The 19344-nt window shown below is 48.2% G+C and overlaps 1 protein-coding gene across 1 annotated transcript in view; it reads left to right on the top strand.

Moving 5' to 3' along the window:
• The first annotated feature begins 3623 nt into the window (after positions 1 to 3623).
• The window catches only part of LOC119391587 (endothelin-converting enzyme 2-like), a 111487-nt gene continuing 95766 nt past the window's right edge, over positions 3624 to 19344 (top strand). The window contains exons 1-5 of the mRNA XM_049415333.1: positions 3624 to 3660; positions 5517 to 5577; positions 8515 to 8609; positions 10091 to 10341; positions 13801 to 13953. Coding sequence (XP_049271290.1) covers positions 3624 to 3660; positions 5517 to 5577; positions 8515 to 8609; positions 10091 to 10341; positions 13801 to 13953 — 597 coding nt within the window. The remainder of the gene's footprint in view (positions 3661 to 5516; positions 5578 to 8514; positions 8610 to 10090; positions 10342 to 13800; positions 13954 to 19344) is intronic.

Here is a 19344-nt window from a genome sequence, read left to right as displayed (position 1 = left end):
CATGTATGAATTAACTCCCACCCCTGTAATAATCCCTTTGAGGGATTGGCAGTATTTTGAAAATAAATAAATAAATAAATAAATAAATTTTTCGTCATCCTACCGATCTGTTCATTCTGCTAACTTTTTCCTGTTAATATATATATTTCTTCTATCCACAGATTACATTGCTAAGAGCAGTTACGAGCAAAGTATTAATATATACATTCCCAACACGGTTTTGTCAAAGAAATATACATCGGCGGAGGCCACATGTGCACGAGAGTGAAGATTTATTCGAATACACAGCTATGCGGAAACATCGAAGATTTTTCCGTTGGCTACGCGATACAAGGCCGACGCTCTAGGCCCGCACTTTCCAGAGCCAAACAGCGCGCGAGAGGCAATCTCCTCCAAGGCGGCGGCGTTTGTCTCTCAATCTGGCCGCAGTGCCTGCGGCCGGCCGTCCATCCGCTTGTTCTGTCTAATTACGGAAGAGTCGGCGCGTGTCCTCGGCGGACTCGGCCCTCGCTCGCGGCTATCTCGGATCACACAAACGGAACGGAGACGTTTCGCGGTTTGTTCTCAGCCTTGCGTTCTTCCGGTCGCGTCCCTCCTGGCAAGAGAAGGCGGCGATCCGCGGCGATCCAAGTCGTGCTCATACCGCCCAACGGAATGAACGGGCTGGATGCGTCCAGCCAGCACCACCACTGGTCGCAGTTAATGGCAACGTTGCGGACCGCATTTACATTGTCTACTTGAGGGTGTGCTTTCTTGGGGACCTCGATGAAAACGGCCCCGCCGAAAAGTAGCATGATTTGCATGATGAAACTGCCAAGGACACAGCGGCCGGTACGAGTTGTTCAACGTATAGAACTCGAAATGGCGGCCGCGGCATTGGTCAAAGGAAATACGTTTTCCGTTAGGGCGGCTGTTGTGCCTGCATGCGACAAACCAGATGCGGTACGCTGGGATAAACTGGGGCCGTTCCGCGAGACACACTCATTGGACAAGTTGGCACGGTTTTCTGCACATTTGACTTAAACGACGCCGGTGAAAGAGCGCGCATATGCTTGCCAGTGGTCGATCTTTTTTTGTTTTTTGTGCGTGTTGGCTGTTAAAACTTGGAAACTGAGTTCGCTGTGTTGGCTCGTCTGTCCGTTGCGCTGTCGTCGTATACCCTCAGTGCCCATCATCGTCCTCAGCTTCACCTTACCAACGTAGCGTCAAAGTACACAATGAATGCGTCGAAGCGTTTTGTGTCTTGTGTGTTGAGCGTGTGTGTCTCTGTGTCTGTGTGCACGTTTCGCTCTAAGGGTTTGGGTTTCGGGCTAAGAGCCAATTTCCGGTGTGTTCTTGGTGCTTTTTTCTTCATTGTCCTCGACTGTCATAGTGATTTCTTATGTATGATTACTGAAAATTATAAGTGACGAAGCACTGTACCTATATTTAACCATACGACTAAGCACAGTACGTGTAAATGGTTCGCAGTGTACCAGGTACGGTGACGTGGTGCCTGCGGAGCTCAATTTGTGAACCTTGTCACCGCAGTGAAAAAAAGAAGCTAAGGCCACGTGAATCAGCGAACGCGGTTTGTTCACTACTTCTGCTGTACTTTCCGCTACATTTCTCACAGGGCTGCCCGGCACAGTCAAGAATAGCTGTTGCGCTGCAAACGCTGTGAGGCTGACCTCGGTGCACGTCCGCACTGCGCTAAATGAGAAGGCGGCGAACAAAACAGGAAGGAGTAATGAAAGTAGAGGTTAATTGCCATCCAAGTGGCTCTTTCGACCAACAGAGAGGCACATTAAATTAATCGGAGCACCTAAGTGTGATCGTAAAACATTTCCGCCAAAATCACCGAGCTATAATAAAACGCCGGCTCTTGCCAAACACTAGAGGCACGTGTGCAGCGAACCAATCGAGCAGCCACAAAAACATCCGCCCATAGATCTTATAAAAATCAAGCTGACCGTGATGTAAAGGCTGAAGAAATGAACGTTTTTTTTAGACACTCCCAGAGCTTCGGCCAGTAATGAGCACTCGTATATTCATGCCACGAAGACATCCACTCGTTTTAGAGTAAATGCTCTATTGTACTGCTATGTACGTTCTGTATGTGTTCACATAAGAGTTATCATGCGAACGCATGAAAGCGACTGTCGGAATCACGATGCGTAGCAGAGTAGCTGTTCTGACGCTATTAGTAAAACCTTTAATTTGGTAAGGTACAACTGCTTCGCCGTAAGCTTTAAGATGGTAGGTGCTAAAAAGCACGCGAAAAGATGGCAACGGGGATGTCATCTCAGGACATGGCCCACTCGATTGCAAGCAGCGATAAAAGGCAGTGCGGTCGAACGATGTGTTTTCATGTTTTATTTAATAAACAGAGTTTTATTTCGTAACTAAAACGTTTGTCTTTGTACTGTTGCTTCGTAACCGCGATTTAGGCACACAGGTGATGTAGAGAACACAAGTCGCCTGTTCTATGAATACGCTGCTGTCGCAGAGTTCCTCGCTATTCTTCTGCGGTCGCAGCAGTGCGCCCGCGACTCAGTTTAAGAGGGCGACTTACTAACATCTAAGCCACAGCTGAGACGCCATTCATATCACGTCAGCACAGTAATATTCTCACACACGCGCGAACGATGTTGATCTCCTTCTCACTTCTGCATTGTTCTGTCGTACTGTCAATAGTGATGAGGACAAAAATGTGTCATTATCTACAGTAGAGCGTGATAAGCCTGAGATCACGGGTCCAGTACTACAAAGTTGTCAAGATACGAACGTGCACGGAATGCAGCAGTGTTGTTTAAGCTCCCGCGAATCTTTTGTATAGTCGCTTCTTTCTATCTCCCTTTATTTTCATCCCTTAATCCCCTTCCCCCAGCGTAGGATAGCAAACCGGAAGCTCGTCTGGTTGACCTTCCTGTCTTTCCTTCCTCTTCCTCCTACTCCTCGGTTAGGCATACTTTATGTCCATTGAGCTTGAAATAATGCCGGCTGATAACTCGCACATCGAGAGGGAATATTCTGTCACCTGTTTCCTCTTTGAAGCAACGTCACCAAATATGCCGAGAGACACCACGCATTGTAGGCATCGATTTCGTGCGACGCATTCAGGGAGGAGCTTCTTAAACCGCACATCGAGCCAAGCCTTACGAAGTCTATCGACGTCTTTGTGAAATTTCAGTAGCTGTGTGCACATCGGGGGATTACAAGGCACGTTGACTACACTGTCGTCTAAAGGGTAGCTCACTGTCTGACGTAACGACGGCACTCTCGATACAGCACGGACGTCACTTTTATTGAAACAAACAAGCAGCGTTCGTTCACGTATTGCCGCGGGAACGAGCAACGCTGTATTATAGCTTTTGAGGCAAATAAAGTTTCTTTAGTTCGGAAATAAATGTTTCGCCTTTGAAAGACGTAACAGGCAAACATACGGCAATCATACTTTAACTTGCGTGGAAGCATCGCTGTGGTAGACTAGCACCCTTTGAGCACATGCAAACCATACACGATTCTCCTACGCTTGTAAGCTGCCGTTCGTGTTTGAACTGTTGTACGAACAGCTGGCGAAATGATCACAGGTTCCTAGCCATCGGAGAGACAGCAGCAATAACGGGCGCGTTGGCCCCAGGATGTGGTCAGAATCGACTAATGGTTCGCAGATACGCGGTAAGTCAGCAAGAACCGCCCCACGCTTACGGCCCGGTTGCCGAGGCGACAACGCGGTCCTTGAAGAGGCGATAAGAAGTGCTGGTTGAAGGGCCGAGCGAGCGCTTGAGCACAACGGCTGCGTTTGCGGGTCGCCCCTTGAAGACTTTTCGTTGTCGGTGCTACTGCCGCGGTGACCGAGCGGGAACGAGAAGTGCCCTTCAAAGCCGGCGCCCACGCTGCCCGTTTCGAGAAGGCTAGTTGTCCGAGCGATGAGCCGTCGAAGTCCGCACCACTTTGACCGCTATGCGTCATCGGGACGATGAGTGGGCCGCAGTGACGTGGGCGGAGACTTAAAGCTGCGGCTGGGAACAAGCATCGCCGGTCTGTTATTATACGTTTCAACATGAACTGTAAGAGCTTGCGCTCTGAAAGACCTTTCTTAAGCCCAACTGTGCGGTTTCCTCCTGCATGAAACAAGGGGAATTGCAACTATAGACTAAGACGGTCAAGACAGCGTGCTGGCCTGGTACTTTTCGCCTTTGTCTATTTCCACGCTTCTATTTCTTCCTTAAATGAACAAAGTGACTCACTTTTCAGGCGTCGCCTGCGCTGTGTTTTCCTCGCTTGTGAATGACTAATGGCAAACGTCTTTGCCACTCGTACAGGAAAAATGGCTCCCAGAGAAAAGTCAGCGTCGCATTGATACAGTACAAGAGCAGAGCTAAATGTCATCCTGCCAATAACTCGATCCTCGAAAACGTCACTGACGCAAATATGGAGATCTGTAAGATGTTGTTGGCTTAGTGTGTTTTGCGTGCTTGGAAACAAAAGGATGCGCGGAAAAAAATACACATTCACAATAGAGGGCACGGGGAAAAGCGCAATCTCACGCTATTTGTTCATGGGCAGAAGCACTGAATAAATAGGAAATATATAGCGCCATGAGCACACGCGCGAATAGCGTGAGTTCGCGCTTGTCCCCATAGTTATTCCTACGGACGTCTGTTTTTAGGGGCGAAGCTCCTTAAGGCGGCACCCGTTCGTCCCTCGTAGTCGTAGTAGTAGTCGTAGTGCGTAACCATTCTTACGCTTTGACCTCCAAGGTGGTGCCGGTGGGAGATTTTTCCTGTGCGTTGTTGAACAATAAAAAATTCGCAGCGTGCGCGTTAACTAAAAGCCGAATTCTTCTGTCTCTCATTCCCCATTAGCAGCCATTGGCATGTTCCAGTAGGAAACGTTAGTAGAAGTAGAAGTGTAAGTGTTAGCTAAAAGCCGACTTCTTCTGTCTCTCATTCCCATTAGCAGCCATTGTTTACCTCCAAGGTAGTGCCTGGTGAGATTTCTCCTGTGCGTCATTAAACAATAAAAATTTTGTTCAAAACGCCGTTGATGGATGAAATAAACCAACGAAAGACGCCAGATGTTTTGTAAAAGCAAAACGAAAGAACGCCAGATGTTTCTAAAGCAAAATGAAAAGACGCCAGCTGCTTAACGAAAGACGCCAGATGTTTTCTAAAGCAATGGTTTTCTAAACAATGAAAATTCACAGCGTACATGTAAAATTAAAGTGAGCTGCAAGTCGTCATAACTCATCGAACCTTTAGTATAAACGCGCCCGATCTCACGTCGGTGATGATGTACTGGGCAGAGTTCACGGAAGATTCACGGTTTACCGATGAACCTCCGCAGCTTCGCCCACTCATCATCATTCACTCCGTGGATATGCTGTGATTTTTTTTTTCACGCACCCTTCTATTTCCAGAAGTGAGATGTTTCGTTCATGCCCTCATCAAAGCACCCCGACTCCGCTTTGGCGCCACATAAATGTTGCGGGCAGCTTGATGTGGCGTAATAGTTATGTGCGTGGATTGCAGGCTCCATGGTCGTCATCAGTAATCCAGCTGCGATTGTCGTGCCCGAGGAACGGCACCAAAGGTGAGCGCCCGATTTTCACTCGAACAACCTGACCCTCCACGGAAGATTCGCAGGCCTTCGGATTTTTCTCTTTGGTATCTGTTCCGTACGAAGTAAAGAAAATGGGCAATGTAGGATCACTTGGTCCGGGTTATTAAAATTGAAAATACATTAAATAGGCAAAACAACATCAACAAAAAGCAGATATCACACAAACAGTGGCAATCGGAATAAGCGAAGCTTTGGTGAGCGCACAAGACAAAGTTACTGATCTGAAGGTTAGCATATACAGGCTTAAAATCAACCATTAGGCGCTACATTGTCGCCTAGTAAGTTTACAAGCAATGAGATTGCAGTGTAGACGGGTAGTATAAAAAAAAAGAAATACTACTCAATGCCAAACAAATAGTGATTAATATGGCGGCTCTGTGATCCACGCCTGCAGCAGCTGCAGTCACTGTAAACCAACGAGCAAACGTTGGTAAAAAGGGGCATCGTTGGTGGAAGCAAACGTAAGAAAAAAAGCACCTCAAATATCGGAAATTGCATCAGCCGCTAAATACGCAAGATAACAACAATGACTGTAATACTAACTACTTTAAACAGTGCGACAGACACAAAGTCTTGACTCCGGGTGTTTACCAACTGCCTCTTTCAGCGAACCGAATAAATGGGAAAGGAGAGAAAAAATTAGGAACACAAAGGAAAATTTCAGAAATGCAGACGCCTAATCGTAGTTGATATCGCAGGTCACTATATCTCCGCTATAACGAAACCTCATCTAGTGTGACGAACGAAAATTGCACATAGCATTGCCTATTGTTAACAACAGAGTAATAGCAACACCTTTTCATCACCAAACAACTTTATCAACAGACGTGTGAAAAGAAAGTGGTATAAAGCAACACATATACGCTTGACCACACAACTCATTCATTATTGCAACGCGGCGCCTGCATATCGACCAATAAACTTCTTTTAAACTCATGAAGACATATAATACTGGCACTGAATCAATCCATCACCTTCGTCTCGCACTGCGTCATACGTTCAGCAGAAGTCACCTCACGTTAAATACAGTTTCTTGCATACCTCCAACTGCAAAAAGATCTTTTCTAATCAAGCAATTTGTCATCGCAGAAAGCATGGCGGGCGGTAATTGTAGCGACGATTGTGGAAACACTCCATCACTTCGGCAGCGCATTTTCGTTCGGCGTACAGACCGAGCCCTTGTAGCGAACACGCAGACGCGCCAGCAGCAGCGAGTCGTGCACGACGACGCCGTTTTCGAGCCGGAACGCTGTCCGGTCACGACGGTCACGTGCGGCCAAGGACTCGGGGCCGGTCTGCGTTCGAGCTCTGCGCTGCATGCAAACACACGCGCGTACATGTATACTGCACCTGCTACACTACAGCGCTCTCCGAGCCGATAGATAACCGCCGCCAGCTGTGCATCGGACAGCCATTGGTAAACTCATAGCTGTCGATTCATCACTTTCTCGGTAACTCGTGCCCGTATATCCGACCACTTTTATGACGAGAGACCAACGACGCAATAACCATTGCGCCGCCGTTCTCACTAGTAATCAGAGAACGACAACGCTTACCAGTTAAGAGACAATGCGCACGGGTCCTTGCTTTTCAAGATATGAGCTCAGTGGTGTATTTGCTGCGAGCAAGGCTGCGCTGCGTACGCTTGTTCTCTAGTGAGACGGCAATGCCGAAGGATGGGGACGCCGCAAGGTTGTCGGGACATTGCTCCCTCATCAGAAATGCTCCACGAGTTCCAGAAATGTAATAGGCCTCTAACTTGGGCCGGTCGGTGCACACTAGCAGAATTTGGTGACAGCGCAAGAAATGGGACACACAAGAAGAGCTTCATCTGCCCCAGTCTGCTTGTTCCGTTCTTTACCGAATTCTTGTTCTCAAATGTGCCGTTCAGGTGAGGCTTTCACAAAACATGGTAACAACATTTTTCTGCAATGGTCACCCCAGAGGTTGTTATGTAGTATTTACAAGGCGACCTAATTTGTATCATCGTTTGCAAGCTGGCTAGGTGGATAAACAGTAAAAAAAATGCGGAACAGGTTCATTTCATATGACTTTGAATTCTTTCTGATGCTTCACTGACAGGGCATTGTACCTCACTACTCCAGATATTATCGCGCAGATACTACGTGTGGCGACGACGGCTGACGTGTAGAGAACAGACTCACTTATTTATTCCATGATATTTATCAATAGCTATTGCAACATGCACATTCCATGGTTCGTGGTGGTCATTATGGCATAGCTTATAACAACTGCTCACCGCAGTGAACAATAGCTCGAGAGATGCGGCGTCGGTGCGTCCGGCACCTACCTCATTGATTGCTGGCGGAGCCGCAAAACTGCGGGCTTCACTGCAATACCTAGCGGCTGTGCAAGAGAGCGACGCTACAAAAAGGTGCAGCTGCATCTGTAGAGAGGCTTTTGTTGATGCTAGAGTTGTATGCCTGCCTCACTCCTGTGTCATGACACCATAACGAGACGGTGGCATGGTAAAACGGTCTTTTCGGATAGCACAAATGCAGACGTAATTATCAAGCGCACGCGACTACGTAATCTGCATATCGCGTTTCAAGCAAAACGGCGCCTCAGGCCGACAAGCGAGCAGCGTCGCTTGTATGGTTCGATATAATCATTGTGGTGCGAGCTTCTTAGGGCATCGTACCTTCTAGTAGAGGTGCAACGCTTTCGCGAGTTCACTGCGTTCTCTATAGAGCACTGGCGTATTGAAGTTGCACAGCAATTTGTCATACAACAGCGAAAACCTGAATTGATCAACGCAGGTATTAGTCTTCGAATCCCAAAGCCGTGCGGCAATCAGATAGGACCGCCTAAATCCAATAAAACGATCAGTTGTGAGTCAGCATGGGATTTGCCGCATTGCATACCCTTGTTTTCTTCGCCTTGCAGTTGGAAGATACACCACTACTGCACTGCGCGAATCCCAGCACTAATGGTGCAAACGGACACGCAGAAAACGCAGCGTACACGGTCTAGTGCTCTCGGTATGTCCGTACGTTATTTCAGTAAATAATGCGTACGAATTTCGAACCACACCTTGTCGCGGAGTAAAGATTTCCAGGCACGCGGTGACGTGCGGACCTCGCCCATAATGACAGTAAAGGCACGTATCATTCGAAGAAATCGAATGGCCCGAAAGACGGGCCGCGCCCAGTTCCGGAGAAATAAGGCACCGATGAGTGCGTCGGAATCACGCGGGGCCACTTCGCCGCTTTGCTCCACTTGAGAGGAGGGCGTCGATTACAGCTACCGCTGAGCGCACCGTTCGTTCACGCTCGTACCTAAAACCTTGCCCAGGCCTGAAACGGAGCGCGGCATATTTACGCCACGGTGAGAATGGGTGAAAAAAACGCGGCTCAACAGCACTACTGTGCATGTACAGAAGGGCGTTAAAAAGCGGGGGTGATTCATTGGCTATTAACACGGCGGACCCCGGTGAGTGAAACAATCGTTCGTGGGCTCGAGGCCGTTTCCCTTTCGCCGCGCCAAATTAGCGGACGAGAACGGGCTGTTTATTTTGCGTCCTTCCGTACGTGACCGCACGCTAAGCCGCGCTCGCGGGTGCCAATTGATAGCCCGCCCGCCACCGGTAAAAAAAAATCGGAGGAGGCTACCGGAGAGTATGAGATAAGAGAGAAGGAAAGGAGGGTAATTGGATAGTAGAAGACTAGCGCGAGTAGGCCTTTCGTGTTTGCGTACACGCGGACAGCGAGGCCTGTTTAGCCACGCGAGCGCCGAATGGTTGTTATGACCTCATAACAACTGGTCGTCCTTTCTGCGTGGTTGCAGTATATGAAGCCACCCACGGTGAGATGATCGTAACCTAAATAAGTGATTTAGGCCTCAGCGGCAATTGTTAGCTGTTCGTTCATTCTTCATTACCGCTCTCTTCTGAGTTCCCACCGTAATGTAAGAGGCCATGGTCATTCCGTTGAGATACTGAGGATATATTTATGACCAAGAAGAGCCGGACAGTTTACTTGAGAAGGCAGTCCACGGTGCACAGCTGTTTCTCTTCTGTTATGCCTTCGTTTTAACAGCCTTTCATCCGGTTGGCACTTGTGTTCGATGACTGGTTTGTGGAAATTTTGAAGAGTACGAAGTATTTATTTCATGTTTGCATTTTTTCCAAGACGCAGTAAAGTGAAAGGAGGAAGAAATTACATTAGAAATGTGATTGCTTTATCAGTTCGATTCTGCCATATTTTCATACTCTGGTCATGAAACTGCAACGCTGACGAAGTAAAAATGAAAATGTGATGGCGCGTGTTTTTCAAAGCGTTAGGTTTTTCGATGCGGTATGATTGTTTGTACTATGTGAGGATCGCTACCTAGGGTTTCTTATATATATATATATATATATATATATATATATATATATATATAGTAGTGAACCAAACATAGACAACGCCCTTTCGTCGGGCAAGCTGTTCTAATCTGCCCCTTCTTTGTCTATTTCAATCAGCTCCCCGCGCCGGAAGCCCGGTGTTTTTCTTCGTCATCACACTCTGCCATGATTGCGAGCGCGCGGAGCTGCCGACACTGTTTCTGGTGGACGGTGCTGGCTGCATCATGGTGGTCGGCCCCGACCACGCTGCGGCATCGTTTGGTGGTCTGCCAGAAGTGTCTCTGGTGGGCGACACTGGGTGCATCGCGGTGGCCGAAGTTCTCGTCCAAGCTGGTATCTGGCTTGGAAAGCTGCCGATGGCAACTCTGGTGGGCGCCATTGCCTGTGCTGTTTTGGAGTCCGAGGTCTCGTTGACGACTGTCTTGCTGCACGTAGAGCAGGGCAGAGGGGACTGTACACGACATACAAAAACGACTTGGTCGTTCGGATCACGATTGGTCATATTTCCCTTTCATTTATTCACCCATTGCATGTATTTGTGCTCAATAAATGTTTTTATTCATTTTCTTGAGAACTGCCTTTGTCGAGCACAACTGCATGTTGGTTGAACGTGCATACGTGCACATTTGTTTTATACTGGCTTCATATATGTCAATCATTGAATTTATGGCCAGGCACAAATATAATCACATATGATATCACTCATAACAAGTGTTATTATGCAAGGTAGCTAATTTTTTATATGATTGTTTTCGGCGTCGTTGGCCACAATGCGCAAGCTCGACTGCTGGTCATTGTAATAAGATGTTTTGTGCTCGCTAGGAAAGCACTGTCAACAACAGACAAGTGCAATCGTTGTCAGTATGTTTTGGAATGATTCAATCTGGCCAATATATTTTTCAGCTGCAGTAAGATGTCCTGAAGGAACGCATCAAAGAGTCAAATGACTGTTGACGCCGGAAGTCATCTTGTGCTCACCAGACAATCACTTGGAACGACACATCAGAATGACGGTGGCCAATATGTTTTTGAATAACATTACAAGTACATTAGAAAAAGTCTAAAGAAAAACAATAAACAGTCAAATGACGGTTGATGCCGATAGTCGTTTCATGCACACTAGACAATCACTTGTATTCACACATCAGAAAATCATTTGGAATCACGCATCAGACAATCACTTGTATTTACGCATCAGAATAACTGGCCAATATGTTTTGAATGACATTACAAGTACATAAAGATATTCTTAAGAATAGCAATAGACAGTCGAATGACTGAAATGTGAGAAGTCATTAGACTTTATTGTTAAACTCATCTCACATTTTCATAAGGGCGGACGAACGCAAGCAAAATGAACTGGATAGACAGCGCAATAATGTTCCGCTTTTCCTATTCGCTTCGTTTTTCCTGTGTTCGTCCGACTGTATGCGCAACGATTCCCAACATAGAAATGGTCCAAAAACACGAAAAAAAAAATTGGGGAGGGACGAAGCATGTAGGGAAGGGTGTTTCAGCTGCACTAACGTGACTCCTGTGGAGGGGCGAAGCATGCAGTGTGCGCCAGTGTTTCCCACAGCAATATCACTGCTAATGGGCAATGAGAAACAGAAGAAAGATTAGACACGGAGGCCCGCAGTCCGCTTTTAGTTAACGTGCACGCTGAGAATCTTTATTGTTCAACTACGCACAAGAGAAATCTCCCACCGGCATTATATTGCAGGTCAAGATTTAGTGTCTATATATACGCGGTGGCCGGCGAACGGTTGTGCAGCGCGAGCAGTCGGTTTTTTCAGTCAAGGAACTCACTAGTAGACGCTGCCTGGGTCGGCGTTGTCTCTCGCGGGCGAGGGCGCGTTCTCGTTCCTTGCGAGCTGGTAGTTCAGCGTTCATCGCAGAAAGAGCGTTTCCATAGTCAACGCGCGCCGTTCGCTCTCTCTCGCCACATGGCGAGTGCTGAGGTGGCGGTGCCCTCTCTTGCGCTCAAGCAAATGGACAGGACCCGACGATGCACGCCGGGACAGCGGACGACGACGCCCGCTGACACGCCGAGACCCTAAGGTGTTTCGCCCCTTAGCGTCTCGATGGCTAATGCCAAAGATCATGATTTAACACTTGTGGTAGCTGAAGTAGCTAACATACATCTGGACACAGCATATGTTGAATCCGGCGCAAAGATGCCATTAACAAGCACACAACACTGGTACTCGATATGCATTCATTCAAAGCGCCATCGTTTGAGGAGAGAAACGCCAAGGTGTGCGCTCCCCAGCAAGAGCGTAACCTACTCCTGTAGTCATGCGTATACTACAAAGTGCTTCAGGAACGCGAGAGGCAGAGCTCGTAGCTTGAGCCGTGAACGTAGGAAGACGTGCCGCTTTCCAATGGCGTGTCTCTCGCTGCACCGAAAGCCGAAACTACCGAAGCGCTCCCTGTCGGCGCTCGTTAATGTCAGGATGAAGTACTTCACTTCACCGATCCCAGACGGCGATCACCGCCCCCCGCAAACCAAGGTCACCGTGAAAGAGAGAAGGCGTGAGAGATATAAGGCGCGTTTGTGACGCCTCATGCGTGCGCGTCGGTAGCGCAGAAGGTAGAGCGGCAGGCACCTATCGTCGCGGACCGAGAACGCGTGGGTTCGACTCCCAGGTCATCAACGAGACTATTTTCTACGCTTTTTTTCTGTCCTCTGTTTGTCTGCATTTTACCGACGTCATATCCGTGGCGGAAATGATGTGAGTGAACTATTGGTGCACCCCGGCATGAAACACTTTCGTGTTATTAGGAGGCATGCCTAATAATAAGACTTCGAGGAATAATGTTTATATTATTTAGTATCTTTGTGATATTTTTATTGCTCCAAGAATTGTACCTACGCTCCAGTAGCGTGGCCAGAATTTTTTATCGCGGGTGGGAGGGCAGGGGAGGGCTCACTCGTACTTTTTGTATGCTCGTGTGTGCGTGTACATATAGATATACAAAAGTGAAAAAATTCGGAAGGGTTTGACACCCCCGCCCCCTTCCACTGGCTACGAAGTGCTGCGCCCGGAGCTATGCGTTGCAAATATTCGGTTGGCCATAGCCCCAAAAATTTTGCTAATGATGGTGGCCGTGTATTAAAACATGTAGTTGTGCTTAGAAAAAATGTTCCACGATTTAGAGTGCTATGTACTACACTATGGGAGAGCTGTAAGCTCTCCTTGAGACTAGACCAAAGACTCCAGATTTTTTCAGGTGGACCATCACACCTATCGAACTGAAGAAGCTTCTGCTCTCTGTCTTCTGAAGCCTCTTCACATGAGCATGTAGAACTGTCAGTGTTTCTCATTCTATACAGTAAGCTCTTAGTATAACCAGTGCCTAACCGAAGCTCTGTTTACAGGTCGACGAATTTTATATGCAATAATAAAATCTGTTTCAAGAAAAGTATTATCCAAACGTAATATTGTAATGCAATCGTATTAGTATTATAATCGAAAATTCTGCACTTCTTTTACAATCCACGTTTCGAGAGACAATTGACTGCATAGTTTTCCAAATAAGCATCGCGCGTCGCTAGAGGTAGTAGTGATAAATTATGCTCTTGATGCGCCGCACACGCCATACCGTGTGCCATTTCCTTCGATTTCACAGTGATTGGCAGCCCAATGCGATATTATATCGTGATGTGAGTTTTTCTCTATGGCGTTTGCTTTTTCTATTCCGCATGCCAATTTATGAAAGCGGCGGCGGCTGTCTGTGTCATACAAACGACTGGCACGACCATCCAGTGCCGCCTACCCTTCCACGCCAGCTCCACTGCATCTGAATTGGCTGGCCTTCACTAGGCAGCCAACTACCTCGATTCTACGACACACCAGCTGCCCGTGGCGATCCTCTGCGACTCCCGGCGAGCCCTACAAGCGCTGCTGCAGCCAGACCGAGCCGGGATCACCGTGGTGCTGCTGCACGCCAAGCTAGCCGCCATCGAAGCTAGCGGCGTGCGTCTGTCCCCCCACTGGCTTTCCTTGCACGTTAGCACAGCTGGGAACGAGGAGGCCGACGCCGCCGCAAAGGCACCACACCGCGGCGACACCCCATTCACCAAGACGGCAGCCCTATCGTTAAAAAAAAATCTGGAATCTCTTTTTTCTAAGCTGATTTTTTGTGTGCCGAGCAATCAGGCTGGCGAGTCGCTCGGAACTGCCAAGCGAAGAGGTCCTGGCAGTCGACTCACGAAACGTAAAGCACAAAGTATTGAATAAATTTCTGCCAATATAGATGTTGTAAAGTAGCAGAGCTTAAAAGTTTTTTCTCTTGGTCTGTAGCTATAAATATGCGCCGATTTAGAGCTTTGCTTTCAACATGCTTCATAAAGAGAAGCGCGAATACGATCTACGCACTTACTATCAAGATGGGATAAAAACATTTGTGTGATTGCAATTATGGACATATCACAATTACGGTATGATCACCGAACTGAAGTCACATTTTCTGGGAATGGAAGTTGCCATGGAATACGAGTTGCGCATGTGGGCCTGTCCGGTTTTCATGAGTACGCACAAATTTTAACGCGACAGCGTTAAAGAGCCGGTGTCGCAGAAAATGCGGTGTCGGCGTCGGCGGCGTTGGTTCTGAGGTAAAACTCGGCGTTGTCCGCCAGCGACAAATCCCGATATATAAAATCAGGCTTCGAGCAAGAACCCAATTCAAGTATTATGCGTGAAATTCGGGTATTTTACCACAAAGCCACGCCAGTGCACGAAACTGCTTCAGAAGAAGACGCTTTAAAGTCTTCATGTCGCGCAAAGTGATACTCAACAAACTGCGTGAACAGAAACGCTATCTCTCGTCGGTGACAGTGGTGGCCTGCCGTAAGTGAACGGGAAATAGGCGAAAAACCTCATATCTGACGAAAAAAGCTAGTTACCAAAAATGACCGTTGGACCAAAAAGAGACTTATTTGAACATTGTGGTAAAATTAGTGTCGCATCACAAACCGCGTGGCTCCCCAGAGTGCTTAATATATTGCAATGGGGCACCATGTGTTTGTAATGGGTGCATGGTGTTCAATTGTACTGGGAAGCCACACGCTTTGTAGTGTCATACTGCAATTTTACCAAAATGTTCCAGTTGGTCTCTACTGCATATAACAGGGAGTCCTTTTTAGTAACTAGCTTTTTTCGCCAGATATGATTTTTTTTTTCGCCTAATTCCCAGTCAGTTATGAGAGGACGCTGTTGCTGCCATCGAGAGATGGCGCCACGTACAGATGTCTCGAAATCCCGGGAATAGTGACTGGTAGTATATCTTATCTGTTCTCTCTTATGTGGCCCCTGCGTCGGTACCACGAGGTGCTTTTCGCAGCTCCATATTTGCCTTCAACGTGAAATAAAGCCTAGTTGCTAGTGAGCCTCTTTCCTGCCCGAGAGCAACGGCTTGCGTTAACGCTCCTTGCAATGTAGTGATAAATTATACGACGACTGTGGGATCCGTAAAACAGTAATTCGAATATCACACCGTTTCAACCGTGATAAACGACTTCCATAAGGACAGAGGTATTTGAAACATTCACTCCCGCACGCAAGCAATCTGCCACAGAGCTTAAGTTTGCATTCGTGCCACACTTCCGTGACACTTTGCACCTACCATTTTACTCCTGCGATAATGTGCTTCCGCATGATTCAGCCCTAACTGACGACATTCCCGACATATCGTTTGCCTATTTTCTTGGCGACCTCAGTCTATGTGTGCTACTATGAAAAAACATGGCTGATACCTCTGTCATAGGAATCGGTATAACACGAAAGTGAAACGTACGTCACAGACGTAGTTGAGCGTTTGTTATGGATTCTTTCGCCTCAAGGGCGAAGGAATGAATGCTATAGCAACAAAGTGTAATGTCACGCGAAGAGCGGCAAGCAGCTCGAAACTAGCAACACGCTGATCAAGCAGAAAGGACGCACGGAACGAACATAGACGTCGGACTCTGGAGCTTCCAAGACGCGTGGCGCCAGCTGTCGGAGCGGTATTGGGTAGTACAAAGACCGACTCCCTCGCACAGTTTGCTGTGGGATCAGGTGCAACTAGCGAGTGCGAAACAACGAGTGAGCTTAATATTGCGTGTGTTTGCGCAGTTAACACTCAGAAAGAGAGCTGTGAATGTCTCTCCGCTAGTCGGACGCGCCACCGAACCGCCATGAAGTGCTTGCTGGATCACTCGCCAGAACGACGGCGAAAACAGCAGACGAGACCGCTCCGCACACTACGAAGAAACGCCGCAATCGATGCTGCTGTTGCGTTGTGAATTGCCACGGACGTAAAGGAGAGAATAACAACGTTCAGTTTTACCAATTTCCATAGCTGTCGTACGAAGAAGGCGAGAGCGCTGGACATAGGCGTGCGCAGGGCTCCCCTTCAAGGGGGGGGGGGGCGAAGGTTCATCGCGGCGCCCCCCCCCTCCCTATTAAGTCAATGTATGTGCAGACTTTGCGCCCCCCTCTTCTTAGGTCAATAGGGGGGGCGGCAACCCCCTGCTCCCCCTCTGCGCACGCCTATGGTGGATACGGGCTGTTGCGAGCGTGTTGGGTAAGCGAAGTGCCCGCGTTCTCCACAGCCGGACGCATGAAAAAGTGATAATGTGGCTCAGCTGTTATTGTTGTGCGTAGCGCGGATGGAGAACCGTGGTAACCTTGACTATGAAGCTCAGCAGAGGCTCTGACCGCGGTGCGAGCCGTGTGACACGGAGTGAGCAGCTAGAGGAAGACTGAAGACGCGTGATACGCACACCGCTACATACTGTAATCTGAGTTGGCCGTCACCGAACAGCATCGCGGACGTACCGTTTGAAGGCTCAGAGTTCCGGTTCTAACTAGCTAACACGTGCACGTGCGTCATACAAGTAAATCGCAAAATGTTGACCACCATCAGGTTTGCTTTGCCTGTGGCCTCCGCGATTGCCCTAGCTATCTCGGAGGCGACGGTTTAGCCTTTGGTTGCTGCGAAAGTGGACTCGCACGTATCCCCATTTGCAGTATATACAAACAGAAGAAAACAATCAAGAGACCATTTGAGGATGCGCAATAAAACAGCCCAATGCACAGCAATTCAGAGAGAGATGAATTAAGAGAGAATGCAACTGAAAAGGCGAAAATCACCGGAGCTACTCATCCCTGATAAAGCGAGCTTTGTACCACTGATCGTAAGATATATACATAGCTAAGTAAATTAATCGCGTATGTACTGTCGACCGCAAAAGTTTGCAGGATGTGCAGCGCGTGGCGGAGCGACAGAAAACTGCATTGCTGCGTCACCTACCGTGATGCGGCGGGTGTAGAGGCTATCGGCTGCAGCCTCCGCGATTATATCCGGCAACGGCACGTTGTCTAAACGCGCCGTCGCTAATCGCCGAGGCCGATAGCCTCAACACCCGCCGCATCACGGTAGGTGACGCAGCAATGCAGTTTTCCGTAGCTCCGCCACGCGCTGCACATCCCGCAAACTTTTGCGGTCGACAGTACTTCATCGCTTCGACATTACGTTTACACCCGAATTTAATGGATAACCTCCCTGTCTTTCCGCTTGTTTCTTCCTTCCTTCCTTCACGAATTTAACGCATTTAGGCACTACAGAACGGCGCAGCACGCCGAAATAGCTGAAACTTCTTTTGTCTTGTACCCGCAGTTCCCTTTGATGAGCTTCCTACGTTTCTAAAGCGTGGATTGGCGGAAGAAGCTTTCCAGGTCCTTGACTTTCAGGAAACCGCGCCTCGACATCAACGAAAGACGGGGGTTCTGTTGTGGCCTATGCACATTCGCTTGTGGACGGTTCTCTTTGTACTACCCCGTTAACGCCAGGGCTGCGATGAGGGCGCTGGTGGCGGCGTTTTTCGCAGCGCTCCCTGGGCAGAGTCTGACGCCTATACACAGGATGAGCTCGAACTGTCACAGTTGTAACTTATTTCTGTTTTATGAGCGCGCTCCTTTCGCATAAGCGGTCACTGCAGTGAGCGAAGTGACCTTCATGCTTTCAACGCAAACTTGCGGTGAGAGCACAAGCGGTACGAACCACCGCCATCACGAGATAAGCGCGCGCACGAGCGACCACGCCCTGCAAAGTCGCGCGCTCATCGCAACGCGTGGAGCGACGACCTTTAAAGCGCGCCCTTCGAGCTCTTCGCGCCATCTCGCTATTGATAACGAAAACACGCTGATGTATCACCGATCTCCGAGTACCGCCACCGGCAAATCTGCGGAAGGGAGAAGCGGAGGCGAAACGCGAGCACCGGGAGTTCGACGCACCGCGCTCGGAGCAGCAAACAGTAGAAACACAGTAGACAGGAGACCATGAAACAGGAAATAGATAATCTCAAAAGAAATCAGATAATCACAAGAAAAGAACTGAAAAGGATACAAAATATCGCATATTCACTCGAAAAGAACAGAAAACAGAAAACTCGAAGAGAACGCAAAAGAAGGAAGGAAGGAAGAAAACAGAAAAGGAGAAGGCAGGAAGGTTAACCAGAAACACTTGCGGTTGGCTACCCTACACTGGGGGATCGGGGAAGGGGAATAGAAAAGAACGAGCAGATAAACACTAGCGAAACACAGGCGAATCAATGCTCAGCAGTTCATACAGCTTTCACTTTGTGTGGAAGTGGCTTAGATTTTGTTGTTGTTCTTGTTGTTGGTAGACGCAACCTGGCGCTTACGATGTGACTGAAAATAAACAGCTAAAAAGTCCCTTCTTCCAAGCCGCATATACATAGGCGTGCGCAGGGGGGGGGGGGGCAAGGGGGCGAGAAGGGGGGGCGCAAAGTCAGCCCTATACATTGTAGGGGGGGCGAGAAGAGGGGCGCAAAGGCAGCCGCATACATTGACATAATAGGGAGGGGGGCGCTGCGACGAACCTTCGCCCCCCCTGAAGGGGAACCCTGCGCACGCTTATGCGCATATAAATGATCCAGCTTCAACGCCCTCGATGAAGTGAAATCACTGAGTGAAGCAGTTGATCAAGTCTTAATTTTGATAGCTTTCCTTCAAGCGTTTTCTTTTTCTTCCCTTTTTTTTACAGCTTGTAGCACCTCCTCATGAAACTTACATTCACGATAAGCAAAAAAAAAAAGCCCGCCTTTTCTTTGTCTGCACTTGAATACGTGTGCCCGCTAGCGACAACAAATCTGAATTTGTTGCGCTTATCTTGTCGTTTCTCACTGTATGGTGAGCGATATCGAGCTCCTTGCGTGTCATCCTACACTCTTAATTAGGTCCTGTTTAAATGCTGGCTATATCCAGGAAAGCAGACGAAAAATGCCCGGTTTACTGGCTATACCTAGCACTTTAGGCGGGACCTCATTAAGAGTGTATCGTAACCTACAGCATTCCACCGGTATA

The sequence above is a fragment of the Rhipicephalus sanguineus genome, chromosome 4, assembly GCF_013339695.2.
Source record: "Rhipicephalus sanguineus isolate Rsan-2018 chromosome 4, BIME_Rsan_1.4, whole genome shotgun sequence".
NCBI classification, from domain to species: Eukaryota; Metazoa; Arthropoda; class Arachnida; order Ixodida; family Ixodidae; genus Rhipicephalus; species Rhipicephalus sanguineus.
This window is presented reverse-complemented; position numbering and strand designations above follow the sequence as displayed.